This window comes from Haemaphysalis longicornis, unplaced genomic scaffold, assembly GCF_048455015.1.
Source record: "Haemaphysalis longicornis isolate Haplotype H1 unplaced genomic scaffold, Haemaphysalis longicornis Haplotype H1 scaffold_1, whole genome shotgun sequence".
In the NCBI taxonomy this organism is placed as follows: Eukaryota; Metazoa; Arthropoda; class Arachnida; order Ixodida; family Ixodidae; genus Haemaphysalis; species Haemaphysalis longicornis.
This window is the reverse complement of record NW_027526203.1, coordinates 285,829,697-285,846,378: the sequence shown is the minus strand read 5'-3', so window position 1 is coordinate 285,846,378 and position 16,682 is coordinate 285,829,697. Positions and strand designations below refer to the sequence as shown.

The 16,682-nt window shown below is 48.4% G+C and overlaps 1 protein-coding gene across 3 annotated transcripts in view; it reads right to left on the bottom strand.

Annotated features, from left to right (window-relative positions):
- Positions 1–10,612: 10,612 nt before the first annotated feature.
- The window catches only part of LOC144147170 (5-oxoprolinase), a 69,868-nt gene continuing 63,798 nt past the window's right edge, over positions 10,613–16,682 (bottom strand). For all 3 annotated transcript variants that reach the window (XM_077679243.1, XM_077679251.1, XM_077679254.1), the window contains 4 exons: positions 16,352–16,434; positions 16,027–16,187; positions 12,781–12,878; positions 10,613–10,840 (listed from right to left, as the gene is read on the bottom strand). In XM_077679243.1, the coding sequence (XP_077535369.1) occupies positions 10,778–10,840; positions 12,781–12,878; positions 16,027–16,187; positions 16,352–16,434 (405 nt within the window). In that variant the 3' untranslated portion in view covers positions 10,613–10,777. The remainder of the gene's footprint in view (positions 10,841–12,780; positions 12,879–16,026; positions 16,188–16,351; positions 16,435–16,682) is intronic.

Below are 16,682 nucleotides of genomic sequence, written 5' to 3'. Positions count from 1 at the left end.
GCAGTCCCCCTCGGAAGAGCGGCGGTCTCTGCGTAGCGCGTCATCGTTACGACAATTCACTTGTTCTCTGACCGTGACGTAGGGAACGGGCCTAGAAGGTCCATTCCAATCTGTTGAAAGGGCCTCGACGGGACGGCGATCGGTTGCAGAAATCCGGCGGGTCTTGTCGGCGGCGTTTTTCGTCGCTGGCAGTCACGGCAACTCCGAACGTAGTGGGTGACGTCGGTTGTAAGGCGGGGCCATAAGTACTTCGCCTTAATTTTTGCAATAGTGCGAGCTGTGCCGAGATGACCGGAAGACGGGTCGTCGTGGGACGCTTCCAAAGTTTCGTCACGAAGGTCTGCGGGGATGACAAGTAGATAATTCATTCCCGTTCCGGGGCTGAAATTCTTCTTCACGAGGACGGAGTTTTTGAGGCTGAATGAGATAGCCCGTGCGGCATAAAAATAAAGAATGGAACACTCGCTTCGCATGGGACACATATAACAGATCCGGGCGCGGCCGAGCATTAAAAATAAACAATAAATAAACAAACCCGTATATGGTTCGCGGCAATATAATTCAATTTGAATTTTATTCTTGGCTCATATACCAGTAGTTTCATGAAAAAAATGGCTGACCATTACGATACATCCTAAGGTGAAAGTTCTCGGCGACGGCGCATAGCGCCTGCGTCAAACCCAAACGTTGTATATACAGACGCTGCATTTTACGACAAGACCAGTGCCTCCCTAGTCATCGTCGACCAAGGAGGAGAAATCAGGGACTGCCTCGCATTAACGAACACCAGCACAGAGGAGGCCGAAACTGGCGCCCTTCTATAAGGCATGGAGAATTCCAAGGAAAAAGCCTCCAAATAATTACGGACTCTAAGAAAGCCGTACAAAACATTATAAATGGCCGAATCCACGAAAGGCTCAGAAACATTTTACCTCTAAATATCACTTAGTTCCAAAATATCATTTGGACACCGGGACATGAGGAGCTTGAGGGTAATGAGAGAGCAGACCAAGCTGCGCGAGAACTTACTAACCGCTCAGCCAGTAGTCTTAGCTTACTCACCCCTCTCCCCAATACCTTCGGTGAGCGACTCAACATTAAAAAAAAAAGCCAGAGCTCTCTTTCCTCCACCAGATAAAAGCTTAACAGCTGCAGAGCATCAGTCTATTAGATAAATACAGACGAACACCTATCGCAACATCCTCAGGCTATCGAAGATGTTCCCCGAGAAATGCTCAAACGCATGTAATAAGTGCGGTGAAATATCCACCCTATTCCATGCATCCTGGGGTTGTCGTACTATATGGCCCTCAGTAAACACCAACACCAAGTTATATGAGCTATGGGAGGCAGCTCTGGCCAGCTCTGACCAGGGCCGGATTAAGTTAAGCAAAATGGGGGCCCTGGGCTACTGCGCTAGTGTCGGCCCTCGACTCCCCCCCCCCCCCCCCTGCATCCCCTACGCCTTTTTTTATCCGAAATAAAAATATCTCTCTTTCTCTCTCTCTCTCTCTTAAAGTCTCCGTCCCCACCCTCCCCCCGCTCCACTACTAAAATGTACCATTTTGTTTTATTTTAGCTAAAAGCAGTTTTTTATTTTAAAAAAGGTATTCCAATTACAAAAGAACAAAGTACGATTAATGGGATTCATGCGATAGTGATGCATCAGATCTATTTTTGCAACACACAACACAAACGCAGTCACTAACACGACCGTCGGAACTCGCGATACGTGTCCGTTCCGTGGTCGTAAACCACAGAGCGGCCATTGGTACAGTTTGGTCCAGCTCAAGAAAAAAAGAAAAACACCCAGTGAAAACACCAACAGCTATGTTTACTATGTGAATTCGATTTATCTAGATATGTTTTCTTAGGTGTTTGGTTTTATGTGGGCCCCTAAATCTATAATCTCGTGAGGAGACATGCCGTTGTATCAAGAACAGTGTTTATTGGAATTCAACGGAAGCATCACAGTGCGGAAATTGTTATTCATGTTAAGCGGGAGTTACATTGCAAGAACAACAAACAAAGATGAACAAGAAGACGTACCCTTTTTTGTGTTACAGTTCAACGTTTACTCATGCAGGTTGGGAGAAGACACAAGAAAAAATCTCACGGGCACTCATGTATAGCGCTAACAGTGCTCTTTTAAAACGGCATCTTTCGGGCCTTTGCCTTGGCAAAATCCGATATAGTTTGTTCGAAAGATAGGTCTCTTACAAGGTCACGTTCAATGGACATGATAGCAAGCGAGTTCAACTTGTCGTCCAGAAGGTTTGAACGAAGGCGATTTTTTATCAGTGACAACTTGGAAAACGATCGCTCGCTCTCACAGTTCGCCACGGGTATGCTTAGATACATTCTTAATGCAATGGAAAGGTTCGGGAACACGTTAATAAGTTGTCTTTCGTGTAGCAACTTTATTATACCCAGGGCACTCGTGTCTTGGCACACAGAGCTTTGCAGAAAGTTCGCAAACTGAACGATTTCAGCCGGAAATACTGACTCCAAATCGTTTGGGTAGGTCTCCACCAATCTCTCCGCTTGCTGTGCAAGAGAGATCATGCTTCCATTTTCCGTCAGCAATTTTAAGAATCCGAACTTCTCGCAAAGATCAGCGTAGGCAGCCTTTCGCACTCGCAGAGCAGAGCCTAGACAGTCAAGTACTACATTATAGGTCTCTACAAGAAACTTTTTTCTACCACGCAGCGTACTATCCCTTTTCCCGTCCGGGTACTTACTCAAAGCGATGCGTTTGCTTTCATCCTGATAGCACTGACTAGAACTCAGCTTGTGTGCTCTCGCCTCGAAGGTATCAAAAAGAGGTCGCAACGAATCAACAAAGCCTTCCAGGGAGCTCAGAAGGTCTACAGCGGTTGAAATGTCTAAGCCTGGTTTCTGAAGTGCTACGCTCGTCTTGTCAAAACGCTCCAAGATTTCACACCAGAAAATCGCCATGAATGCCGTCTCCAGTTTTGCCATTTTCTTAAGGAGCGAGCACGCTTCACTCCTAGTGTCACCGTTTTCTTCCTCGTTCTTCGCGATGTGTTCAAGGCAACGCAAAATTGCACTGAAATTTTTCATAATAGCCTTGCATGATTCAGCATGTCTTGACCACCTGGTCTGAGAAAGGCTTTTTAGTACGGGGTGTTCCCCAGTGGAATCCATGCTGTCCAGAAGACATTTCCACCGCTTGGGGGAGGCAGCAAAGAACACGTACAGTCTTTGAGTGACACTGAAGAATTTGACGGCCTCAAGGCAACTGTCAACGCTACATGCGCCAACTAAGTTCAGTGAGTGACCAGCGCACGGGACGTATACTGCCAAATTGTTGAGCTGTTTGATTTGTGCTTGCAGTCCTTTGTATTTGCCTGACATGTTACTCGCGTTGTCATACGCTTGCCCCCTACAGTTGCCAATTGAGATGCCGTTGGTTGTCAGTAGGGACATCACGGTATCAAAAAGGTACAAGCCAGTGTGGGATTCAATGGGAACATACCCCAGAAAGCGTTCGTGCACTTTCACATTTAAACAGTACCGTAAAACCACTGACAGCTGATCAACGTGAGTAAGGTCTGGAGTCGAATCAACAATTAGAGAGAAGTACTTTGCCCTTTTTACTTCGTCAGTGAGCCTGTCCTTGACAGCCTTGGCCATGAGCTCGACGAATTCGTCACAAATTGTTTTTGACAAGTAAGATGGGTGGCCTTTCCCCTTGTTCCCATAGCGTTTGATGTGCTCCTCTAGGAAGGGATCAAACTGGGCAATGGCTTCAAGTACTCCCATATAATTGCCATTTCTCGGGGAGCCAAAAACCTCCTCGCTGCCCCTAAACGCCAGGCCACGCTCAGCTAGAAGCTTGATCACTACGACTACGCGCTTCATCACCTCTGTCCAGTAAGCGGTCTGAGTGACCAGGTGTTTAACCAGCTCCTTGTCAATTGTGCTGCTCGAGTTAGAGCGGGTTAGCCATGCTGCCTCGCAGTTCCGGTGTTCGACACTGTTTTCATGCGCGGAAACCTTTTCTTCTCCTCTTTTCCAATCAGAAAATCCGTGCGTGGTGAAAGAAATCGGGTTGCTCGAAAAGAGTTTACACATGAAACAGTAAGCACAGCCTTTGGACTTCGAATAAATTAACCAATGTCGCTCGTATGCCTCCCCATTGACAGCCTTTCTCGCGAAAAGATGAGGTGGCATATAGCGTTTCTGAGTTTTGTATTGTCTTTCAGAAGACGGAAAACTTTCTGCCCGATTTTGAAAATACAACGGCCCCTTCTCAATGCATTCGCCCCGAAAATTATCAGTAATAATGTCCGGCCACTTAGCTGGGTCACTTTGCAGAATCTCGGGGCCTACCTCTTGCTGCTGTGGGTCCTGTAGTTTGTCGCCACAAGACGCCAGCTGATCCGTCCTGTCGAGGCACGTGGGAAGATGATCCGCAGTCGAGCTACCGTGAAAAAAGTCAGCGGGGTCTTTGAGCGTCGTTTGCTGGAGCTCGTCATCAGCGGGCTGATTGGAGAGGTGTGGCGCCAGTTGATCAGAAGCAGTAGAAATCGGGTGGGGCAGAACGCACACGTGGAACTCCATGGCAGGGGTTGCACCGAGTGGCATGGATGTTGCTTGCGTAGGGACAGGACAGGGCTTGCTTGACGTCGGTTGCTCACAAGTAGAAACGGAGGAGGTTGCCGTCCTTTGCGCAGAACCCAGTGAACCAAGGGGAGTGAAGTCTTGCTGCTCACCGGGGAATCGTTGTGATGGAGTCGATAAGTCCTCCACAGAAGCACTCCCGGCACACTCAGGATTTTGAAACGAACTCGTACTGGAGCAATGACGCGACTTCACGGAAGCTGCACTCAACAGATATTTCGTCATCTTTGGCAGCTTCTTTTCACGCTCTTCTCTTTCCAACTTTGCCTTTCGTTTGGACGCACCACTTTGATGCTTTCGAGTGGACATCTTCTCTTTTAGCTATTTCCTTTCGTTCACCAAGCTGGTGAAATGAGACTTGGATCGTGCGCCAACGCTAGGCCAAGGAAAACTCGTTGCTTCTATCTGTTGGCATCTTAACGAGACGACAGCGGCGAAGTCATTTATGTTACACCAGAAGTAACGCTATTTCCACTGACTTTACATACTATGTACATGACGTTACAAACACTTTGCAACATAAAAAAACAATACTGTCCTGTCCAATCGTAATGCGAGGTTTTCCCTCTTCCCTAAAGTCCAATTGGTTGATTTCAAGATGTCCAGCCCCGGTCCAAATGCACCATTCACCTTCTGCGCACCCGTCTCTCCCATAGTGTCCGTTGGTCTGCTTTAACCACGCCTTTCACTACGTGCCTTCTCTCACGTAAGTCCCAGGGTTCGCGATGCCTGGCGCCAACCTGTCGGGGGAATGCGACGCAGGATCTAAGCTCGCGCCGTCAAAGCGATCCGGCCTTGAAACGAATGGCTTGCCAATAAATAACGCAGCCGTCGCTGCCTTTAACTTGTTTCTCGGTATGAGCAGGGTGTCTATTCATGCCATGTTACTGGTGCCCCAGAGCCGGGGCTCGGGCAGTCCACTGGCGATGTCTATCGTACGTATCGTTCCTGCTTTGTTCCTCTTGCAGGCCGCCTTTTTCGGGATTTCGGGCACAACTGACGCGCCGCCTCGACTCTGGGCTTCTCGAATTTCGAGCAGCGGCGCAGCCGGCGCAAACAACCGTCAGATTTACACAGTCAACGCATCGGAAGCGTACCACTCACAGTGGCTGGCCGCCCGATGGATTCGGTAACGCTGGTCGGCCACCCGCTGCGACTTTAACGGCTTCGCGGGCCGCCGCGTTATCTTCAGCGCGTCTAGGTTTGTCCAGCCTGGTGAACGGTGTTCCTTCCCTACGACGGACGTTTCAAGTCAAGACGAATGCGGCTTGCCGATGGCAGCTCAACGCATTGCAGCTGGCGGTGAAACAGAAAACAGACGCCGAGAAAGCAAGCATCCTCTGGAACGATGTACACAGGGTGGGCCGACCCAGCTCGCTGCTTTGGCACTGTTAGGGCCCATCCCTTCAGAGGAGCGCTGCGTAATTGGAAGCTACAACAGGAACGTGTGTGCCTCCTATGCTCCGACTCTCGCACGGCGTGATGACAACTGACGAAAGACACGCAGAAGCTGAATTCTGCGAACACTGAGAAGCAGCAGCCGAACACCGCTGCAAATCTTGCTTGCTTAGTTCGGCCCATTGAATTGTCAACTCGGCTGGCTGCGAGTTCGGACTCCACTTCCTGGGAGGCTGAGCCGTTCCCTTCCGCCGTCTACGGAGAAAAGACACACGAAACGGGAGACCCAAGCCCGCGCGCAGCGGCTAACCCATGTTTTTTTTCTTTTTTAATAGCGGACGCCCCGAGACCGAACGATCCCCGCAGGGTTCGAAACAAACTAACAACACGAGACACATGGCGCTTTTGGCAACCTGAACCCCCTCGCTCGGAAACAAGGGGCCGCGTCGAAACTTTGGCGGACAAGCCGCCGCGACCCCCCGCTGCTTTCTTGGGGTTGGCCGAGCGAAGTGGGGCCCCCTTTCCTCGTTCTGCTTTTCTCCCTGTCACGCGTGTCGCTCGAAGTTTCATTATCTGAGGTTCCGTACATTAGGCCAGTTAATGTGGCCCCCTTCCCCTGCCCTTGGAGACGAGGCCCTGGGCTGCAGCCTCCTTAGCCCACCCCTTAATCCAGCACTGGCTCTGACCCTGGGGTTCAGAAGTATCTGATCTTTAGGGCCAAGACTGGGGCAGAGGAAACAGGGGCCCTGGAAAGAGGGAACCTACCCTAGTTCAATCAAGACCTTTCAGTTCAAATAAACGTTTCATCTCTCTCTCTCTCTCAGGAAGGAATCGCGTCATCAGAGATTGCACGACGGCTCGCGCTAAGCTCTGGCGTTCTCTCGTAGCGCGGGCCGTCGCCGGGGCGCATATCTCGCGCGGCATCAGCATACCGCCCTCCCGCTCACACTTTTGCCATACTTTCATCCTCCGCTTCCATGTTTGCTTTATCGGTGGCCTTTCCGTCGCCTCCGTTACAACGAGGCCGAACCTGAGAGATTACGCAAAACGAGAGCAACGGGTGCTTAAAAGCTGCTATCTAGAACATGACTCTATGTAACTGCCGCGGTACCACCTTGTGTTCCACTCCCCTCACCGACCACCTCGTCTTCAAATAAAGCATCCTCGCCGCAGTCTTCTGGCAGGCAAGCATGTCGCCTCCTGGCCAGTGGGCAGCGCCCCGGTGCCGCCGACGCCACCTCCCGCCTTCTGGGATCCTCGCGTGAACCTTCTGGCAACACGCACCTTCCCTGCAGGCTACCCATTGCCAGTTCGTCCACTAAACAGGCGACCGTCCGTCTACCATCTTTTTCTGGCCCCATCGAGTGTCGCCGTGGTGCGGCTTTGCGTTCCACATCCACTCCAGGGTGGCTGGTGACGGGCCGCCCCTCGTCTCCAAATCACGCATCCTCGCCGAAATCTCCTAGCGGGTGGGCAGGCAGGCAGACAGGTGTAATTTACTGACAAGCGGGCACCCTTTTGGCAGGGCAGGCAATTTATCTGGGTAGCAGAGAGACTACCCGACCACCATCGTATTTGATACCATCAAATGCCCACACAAGCACGCGCAAACACACTCGTATTTTCGCACAATAAGGCAAAAAATTTCGCATTAAAAATTGGTTGACCTCCTACGCTTTTCAAGTACCTATAGTTCCCGCTGAACAAGTAACGGTAGCGCTTTGGAACATCGTCCAGCATACCCTCCCATCCAGGAAAAGATCCACTCCAACGCAAGGACAAATCGTCGCGTTGGGTGACATGCAGCTTCCGCAGCCCCATCGCGCCATAAGTTCTGCAGTTAGGCCCAAAGTTTGCCTTTGAGCGCCGCTTTTAAAAAGTAGAAAAGGTTAGCTTATTGGCCCTCGCCATCGCTCGTCATGTTCCCGAGGGTGATAAGCAGCATCACATTGGGGAGTGCATGGATGCCATCGTGCGGTCCACAGTTAGGCCCGAAATATGCTTCAACTGGAACGTTATGGTGGATTACACGGTAAACAATGTCCTGAAATTGCTTTTAACGGGTGAAGAAGACCAATGCGTTGTTTTCACCCAAAGGCATGTTCTGTGAGCAGGCTTTAAGAGCAGTGCATAAGAATTTGAGAGTGACAACTCCGCTTGTTTGTGTCCTCCCCTTCCGTGTCTTCGCCTAGTTTTTGCTCTGTTAGCCGACAGGGAACAGTACCAACTATCCCAGCGTATACAACACTCCAGATGTTGATGTTGTGCTTGGAGGCCTTCACAAGGGGCAGGGATACGTTCGAATTAATAACACATTGAAAGCTTTACACAATATTAAAAACCATCTACATGGGAACCACGATGAATAAGCCATGATATGTTGCCTCGGAATATACGTTCAAGCACAACTTATTCTTAATGCAAAAAGAAAATTCGGGAAATGAACAGTATCTACAACACAAACTGATAGTATATACGGGCAACTTTACATTATATTGAGGGTTATAATAGGAAGAAAAAATGATGGGCTGTGCGACTACGTGCACACTATGCGTAATATTTGGTGGCGTTGTCAGGCGAGTGGTAAAAATACCTTCAGAAACGAGGTAGACCACCATCAAAAACTAGAAATTACAGTTTTTAAGCCCCGGAACCGGTTCGGAACGGTTCCTTCGATTCGTTCCGGTTCGGGTTAAGTTCCAAAATGGCGGAGAAAATACGGGTTCGGTTCAGTTCCGGTTCCAAGCAAAAATTCGGGTTCGGTTCCGGTTTTCGGTTCGGTTCCGGTTCCGGTTCCGGTTCGACACTCTGGTGCAAAGCGTGGTGCAAAGCTTCGTCGCGGCGACGGTGAAGGAGAGGGTAGTGGCACCTGATGGACGAAATGATAGCGGCCGCAATTCTTTCAGTGGCTGCTCAGTCAACCGCGGCAGATGCCGCTAGCTTAACGCATGACGAGCGCTTGTGACATTATCAGGCCGCGCTAGGAAACCTCGTTTCACCTCCTATCTTATTCTTGCTCAGTGCACAAACCCCATGATCCTCTCCGCACAGCGCTGCAGGGGAGGTGCAGCGGACGTGTTATTTCCAAAGTGTGGGTAATGCTGCGGCCCAATTCATGCACAAATGTATATATGGGAACATAGTATGTTCGCCTTGCAGAGCAGTGCAGCACATGAATGTCGTTGCAGCCCAGTTTTAAGATCGTACGACTGTACTCTAGAACATCAGATTGCAAGGGAGAGAGGAGAAATAACTTTATTATGTCATTGGGTATGGCGACGTGGTGGGTGGCCCTAGTCCAGGGCTCCAGTCTCCAGGGTGGCGGTGGCTGCTCTGGCGATCGTTCGGCACTGTTCGTCGTAGCCGGTGCTAGACAGTGCCTCTCTCCACTGCTCCTCTGTTAGAGGGTGTTTGTGAATTTTGTGGCACCCTGCTGCCATATGGTAGAGGGTGGCTACTTCGTTGCACTTGGGGCACAGCTTCGGGTATTGCGTTGGGTACAGTTTGTGTAATCGGGAGAGGTGGGGGAAGGCGTTCGTCTGGATTGAACGGAGTGCTGTTTGTTCCTGTCTTTGAAACTTGGTATGAGGAGTTGGGAATTTATTTCGGGTCGCTTTGTAGTAGCTCAGAATTTCAGAATATATGGGCCTAACAGGAACAGGAAACAGGAGCAGACTATATGGGCATAACAGGAACTCTGACTGGGGGCTGTCAGCTCGGGGAAGGGAAGCACGAGAGCAGGTGTGAGCCTGTTGATTGCCCTCTAGAGTTTCATGGCTAGGGGCCCATATGATTTTGATTGGATTATTTGATTTGTAGCAGATTGCTAATCTGTGGGCTGTTTTGCCGATGCACCCCCTCGCCTATTGCCTGCAGGCGTTTTGGGAGTCAGAAACAATGTGCATTCGTGCATCCTGTTGATCTGAAATGATAGCTAGAGTGAGTGCCGCTTCTTCTGCTTCAAGAGATGACGTCCGCACGCTAGCAGTTATGGTACGTTGCTGTATTGGACTGTGCGCATGGATAATAATGGCTATGCCACCGGTACTCGTAATGGCAGCATATGTGTACCACGTGTACGGTGAATTCCTGCATATTCTTTCGATATCACAACATCTGTCTCACCTTCTGCCGTGGTGGAGTGTAGTATTCATGTTTTTAGGTATGGGTGCTCCTTTCAGGGCCCTGGATATGCAATCAGGAATCTCGTGGGTGGTTGTGCCCGGGCGGGGGCAGACAATTTGCACTAATAGGAATGAGCGGCACTACAAGGCGGCACTTTCAAAGCTTTCAGAGCAGCGAAGTCTTCCCACCTAAAGATTTAATGGCTGCTTTCACTGGGGGCACAGATAAACATACATAGCAGATTTCAGCCGCGTTATCAGTTCCTTTTCCACATGTTCAACTTTGTTTGCACCAAGAGTTCCATTCTAGCATGAGGTAATGAGCTGTAGTGGGAGCTGCCTATGTCGACAGCGTCAGTGCACCTGCTGTATGCACACCCTGTTTTCATGTGCAGGAAACGCCTGATGTAGTTCCCACTGAACGTTAGCCACGAATGTCAATGTAAAGAAGTAAATACCAAATTTTATTGACTTCGTTACATCAAGGTTTTACTGTATAAGACACCTAAACCCACACTATATATTCCAGGCTAACATATCTGGTCACTCCATATGTTCAAGATTAATGCATCTACCCGTGGCTGTGCTCATATAACAAGCTACAAAGACTAATCACATGGAGATGGGTGACCGTAGCCGCCACCACCAGGAGTTTCCACGTGAAGAACATCCTGCACAAAAAAAAAAGGGGGGGAAGGGCGAAAAGTAAAAAATCCAAAACAGCAGTTATGCATTCTATCAAAGATAGCTCAGCAGCTATATGCAAGTACTTGGCCCCTTAGATAAAATAATTTAGAAGGCTTGACCCTGACATGGACAGAATGTTTGTCAAGCCACACAATACTGTTGTGCTGTTATGCATGAGGTCTTGAGTTTAGATTCCAGAGCACAGTGGCTGTACAATTTTGGCACATGTTAAAGGCCCCCAGCAGGGGCATCTTATTCCGTAGCTCTCCACTAGCTTGCGTGAAGCTTCACTGCATTAAGCTGCAATCTTAGCACAGGACGTAAAGCAGGTGGCTCCATTAGTATTTAAGATAGCATGTTAATTCATGGAGGGGCTGAAAAGCACGTGCTGTGAAACAGTAACCATTTTGATCACCTGAGACAGTGCCTCCCTTTAAATGAGTGACTATGGTGGCTTGGTAGTAGAGGGTGCTTCAGGTAACTTGGATCAAAGGCTAAAAGTAAGAATGTCAAACTTTCTAGCAACAAAGCAACTAACACTCGTTTAGGATGATGTCGACATCTCACGTTTTTTATCTAAATTAGTTAAGTAGAGAACATTTTAATGAGAAAATTTAGCACGAAATTTGCACTTAAAGCTGTAGAGTGTCCAAAAATATGCCCAACACCAAACTTTCCGTGAGAATCCATAAAACAAGAGAAATTATAGTGCTCAAATCAAATACTAAAAGATGCATGTACGGAACATGTTTATGCTAGCTGATGACAATGGTGGCTACGTGAACGTGATGCAGAATGGTGATGTTTACTGCGAGAGGGGGCTGAGCTGTGCGAGGCTCAAATGCTGTGCTCTACCAGCCAGACGCCCACATTGGCACATTTTCTTTAGTGTCGGAAAATATGCTACAGTTGTTCAGCTACCACAAGCTGCTGCATTAGGTGCTATGCTGTTTGACGCTCGACAACTTTGCAAGTGGAAGTTTTCTGCTATGTTCACACTACAAAATGTTGCCTTATTTTAAATAATTCCTTGACTAATAAAATGTGAAAACTGTGAACATGTTCACCACCTCTGGAGTCTGTTCGCATACTCGGTTTTAATAACTGCTGCAACAACTATGTGTATACCCCTGTGCCCTGCTACTGCACGCAGACTGTCCTTTCAGCCCTTAAAAATCTGCTCGCACAACACCAGCTGAAACGGTGCTGGCACACCCCAGCCTGCTTCCGCAGCGCAGCAACTGTTATTTGTTTGCTAGCTTGATCCCCCCGTGCAGTGTGCATGTGCACTAAGGTTGTGGGAACAAGACAGTTCAAGCGAAGTCAGCTTTGGTAAAACAAAGCATTTTACTGATAGCCTCTAGGACGGGCACGAAATGAGAGCAGAAACGTGCAACAATCACAATACACCTGAAGCTAGCATGGGCGTCGGTGCACTCGGCCAACTAGAATGTGGCGCACAACAGAGAGACAACACGTGTGGGATGCTACTGGTGCCCCTTCCTGTCACACTTAAAAGCAAGAAAGAAACAAAAACTACACAAAAATTACCGATAATCAAAGGCCTAACTCGGAGCTCTTACTACAGCAAGAGATTGGCTGTAACGCGCAAATTTTACCTCGTTAAAACAAGGTTTTAAATACATTGGTTTCTATGAGAATTTCAATGGGAATTATGTTTTACTCGTTATACCTATTACTTCATTATAGCCTGCCTTGTTATAATGAGGTTTAGCTGTACTCATGCACCTTTCCCACCCCTAGAAAAGCATCTTTCACCATGCAGCTTGCTCACACATCTGGGCTGGGGAGCAGGGTTGTGGTGCTTGAAGCCATTGAAGGCCAAAGCAGCACCAGCAGTGAGCACCTATCACACTCCCGCTATGTTCACCCACGATACTGCAGTAGCTAGGACAGTACATACCCCAGGTGAAACATGAACAGAAGTCTTGGAGCCCAAGTTGACCGTCCTGCCACTCTTGAAGTACAGCAGGTTGACACCACACGATCCTGGATGACCACCTGGGCAAATGCATGAACACTATGTGATCATAGATGTCATAGCAGGGTCACACAGGCATTACAAGTTCCTGGAACACTTAATCTCACAGTACCAAAATTTGGTAAGCAATTAAGAGCCCATGCCTTAACCATCAGCTTCATCTGTGAATAAAACAAATAAGAACAAGCCAGAGAAACCTGTTGTTTTCACAGCGACCTTACTCTGGCAGGAAACAGGAGACATTTTCAGTGACATTTGCACAACCGTACCTCCCTAGTTTGCCTTAAAAGTGTGCCTTAATTATTATTTGAATGCTTATTCCCTCTCTTTCCAAAAGGCGCATCAGGTTAATCCATAGCTGCAAGCGTGTTTATAAGGACGACGAAGACAACATACATCATTGTTTCATTTGAAGAAAAAAAAAAAAACAGCTTTTGATAACTCGCTTAACTCTATTCCAGCCCCGAAGGACATTGTTCTTACCAAACAAAGATCACAAACAATGACTAACTTTCAAACTTCCCACTACACAACATGAACAGTAACGTCATTGAGGAGGTATTAAAAAAACCGCGAAACCAACGTGCAAGCAATAAATCAGAATGATCAAATGGAAACACAGGCACCCCTAGAGTCGCACAATCATCTTTATGGCTAGAGGTAGCTTTTGACTGCGACTGCTAGTCCCTGGGACGTCATGGAAGCATTGCACAAAAGTGGCTGCTGAGTTGCCACTCCTTTATGCATTTCCCTTACTACCTAGCTTCCTTTCGTCCACGACGGAAGAGTGTTAAAATTGGCAATGATTGGTATTCTGACATGGTAACCTTTTGAATGAACCAAACTAGCTAAAGATAAATTTCAGCTCAACTTGACTAGGACAATGCAAAGTTGTGAAAAGACTTCAGCACCTAAAGCAAAATCGATTGATTGATTGCTTGTAGGGTTTAACGTGCCGACGCTATGCAGGCGATGAGGCACGCCGTAGTGGAGAGCTCTGGAATAATTTTGACCCCCGAAGATCTTTAACGTGCGCCGAAATCTCGAACACAGAGGCGTTTCTGCTTTTCATCCCCATTTGAAAAGCATCTACAGCAAAATCGTTTAAGATACTTTGAGATGACATGGTAAAGAGGCTGGATGGATAATTTGAGAAGTGTACAATGAATAAGTAAACCGACACGCCTCTGGAAAAAAAAAGAGAGATAAAACAGGAGAATTTGTTCTATAACATTCAATTTAAGCCATAGATTTGCATGCAGTTATTGTTTTGAATGCCCAAAGCTGTGGAATCTTTGTTCCTTTCTGAATATATTACCGAGCTACTCCTATTGACTTTCAACTTGTTCTTTGTACCATGAGAATAAAAAACTTCCTCGCTTTTTTTTTTTGTTGTTGTTGGATATGACGTGTGGGAACCACATGTGTCCCCATATCTTGCTTAGAGCTAGTAGGTCGCCGCCGCCGCCACGGCAAGGAGCGCACATGAGAGACGTGACATGCCCTTTCCAGCCAGCCAACGCGTCCGCCTGCCCTTTTAGCCAGCGAGCACCCTCCTCCTTGCTGGGCAGACCCTTCTCTCCCACAGAGGCACAAAACTGTGCACGGGGGCATTCCCAGGGCCATTTTCTCCGTGCACGGTCGAACTGCCCAATTGCACAAGGAACGTTCCGTTCCACGACCACGAGGCAAGGCTGATCTCCCCTCAGGAAGTGAACCAAGCCGGCGGCCTACGAAGGCTTAGCAAGCTTGTGGGGACTCGATCCCCTGTCCATGTTCGGGACAGCCGCTCCTTTGTAAGGGCTAAGGGCACCAATTCGAGCTCTCCGCCCCCACCTTTGCTTTGATGTGACCACCTCAGAGATGCTGTCTCCAGTGTGCCGTGTGCAACGCGTGTATAATGATGACTTTCGTGCATCTTTGGACGTCTTTTCCGGCAATGTTAACTCTTTAAACGCGCCCTGAAGAATGCATGCATTTGAAGCCGCTGTTGCCCATTCAGTATGGTATAGAAGTTATCTCGTGTTCGTGTTTTCCGTTCCCTTCCCATTTTCTACACTTGCACCGTTTGCCGTACACATACTCCCGTGTACCTATGTATGTGTGTCCGCAGGTGTGTGTGCATGCATGCACGTGCGCATTTGCCTGCACTTGTTCACCTTCACATGCACCCGCGTGGGCATGCGTGTATGTATGTTTTGTTTGCACTCACGAGCGTATGTGCCGTGCATACATATAAATTTTGCTTTATATGTACCTATTTCCAGTATCCATGTTCCCCAGTAAGTTACGACGGTGGATTGTACTGAACTTGCGTGTATGCCAATGTACTTTGTAGTATACCTTGTCACAAGCCCTGTCTCAGCGCGTGCTAATGTACCCGACTGTAATCTTAATTCCTTAAATGTATAAAGTGTGTGTGTGTGTGTGTGTGTGTGTGTGTGTGTGTGTGTGTGCGCGTGCGTGCGTGCGTGCGTGCGCGCGTGCTTACGTGTGTGTGAGTGCGTGTGCGTGCCTGCGAGCACGCGCGTGTGCGGTGGTACTATGTACTTTGTGACCCCTGCACTTCATAACCAGTCTCCATGTTTTACCGTTTGTTTATCTGTGTGTCGCCCTGTCCCTTTTGTGTGCACCACCCAAGAAGGCCTAGTGCTGTTGGTGGGCACCACCCAATAAACAACAACAACAATAAACAACAATAAAGTGGCATAGTGTACCTACTGCGGAGTAAAGCGCACTTCGACTTCGTCTGCCTCCAAGCTCGTCACTGGCACCTTCCGGTCTTCCGGTGAGTCGACAGGACCCTCAGCAACGTACACGTAACGCCACGTGGTGGATTGCAGCTTTGGTTCTCGTGTTCCAGCTTACTAGCCCAGTAATACAGCCCATTTATAGCTGCGAACCCCACAGGTGGTAGGTATGGAGAGTAACAAACATACTTTGCTGCAGACGGAGCAAATCTTTCTGGCTCCTAAATTAACTTTTCAGTTAGCAACTTTTTCAGGCTCTGTATTTGTGGCTCATCTAAAGTCTTGGCAAACCTGTTTTGGACCTCTCAAGCGTCCACTCATCTTCCAAACCTCGGTTAAAACTTGCTCTGCATCTTTTGGCCCACAGCAAGCTGCCCAAATTCAAAAGTTTTATTCATACCCACACAACTGCTTTTACCTTGAAGGCCATATGGGGCAAAAACACGTCGTTCCGTGAGGACAGAGAGGTGCAGGGGCTTGCGGAACAGCAACTCACGGACAACACCGTCACCTCCCACAAATTGACCCTGGCCCCCAGTATGTGGGTTGAGGTGGTACCGTTGCAGGATGACTGGGTACCTGCAGTCGGAAGATGGGCAAAGTAGCACTTGTTCTGTCACTTTCGTCCATGTCCCGTTTTGTTTTGCTGATGCAAATGCATCACACTACTCCCCGTTTCGTCCAGCTAAACATCATACTTCAGACTAAGAATGACTCAGCAATAAATAATAAAAAAATCAAACCTGCGTTCCAAGATTTCTGGGTCAGTGATGCGTGTGTTGGTCATGTGCGTGTGAATGCCGCTGCGGCCATGCCAGTGGGGGCCCTGGAAGAAGACAGCAACTTCTGCAGCTCTCCACATGTACCATGCTTGGCAGAGTAAGAGGGGCGCCTCTTGTTTAACAGCCAAATGGCGGAAGTTCACTGCTCATTACCTTGCTACTGATCGCCAACTTGCCCTCCAATAAGCATTTTAAACAAAGACACCTGCCAGTCCTTTTACACCGCAAAACACAACGTATCAACTAACCATGCGACACATGATAAGAAAAAAAAAAAAAAGATTTAGTTTAC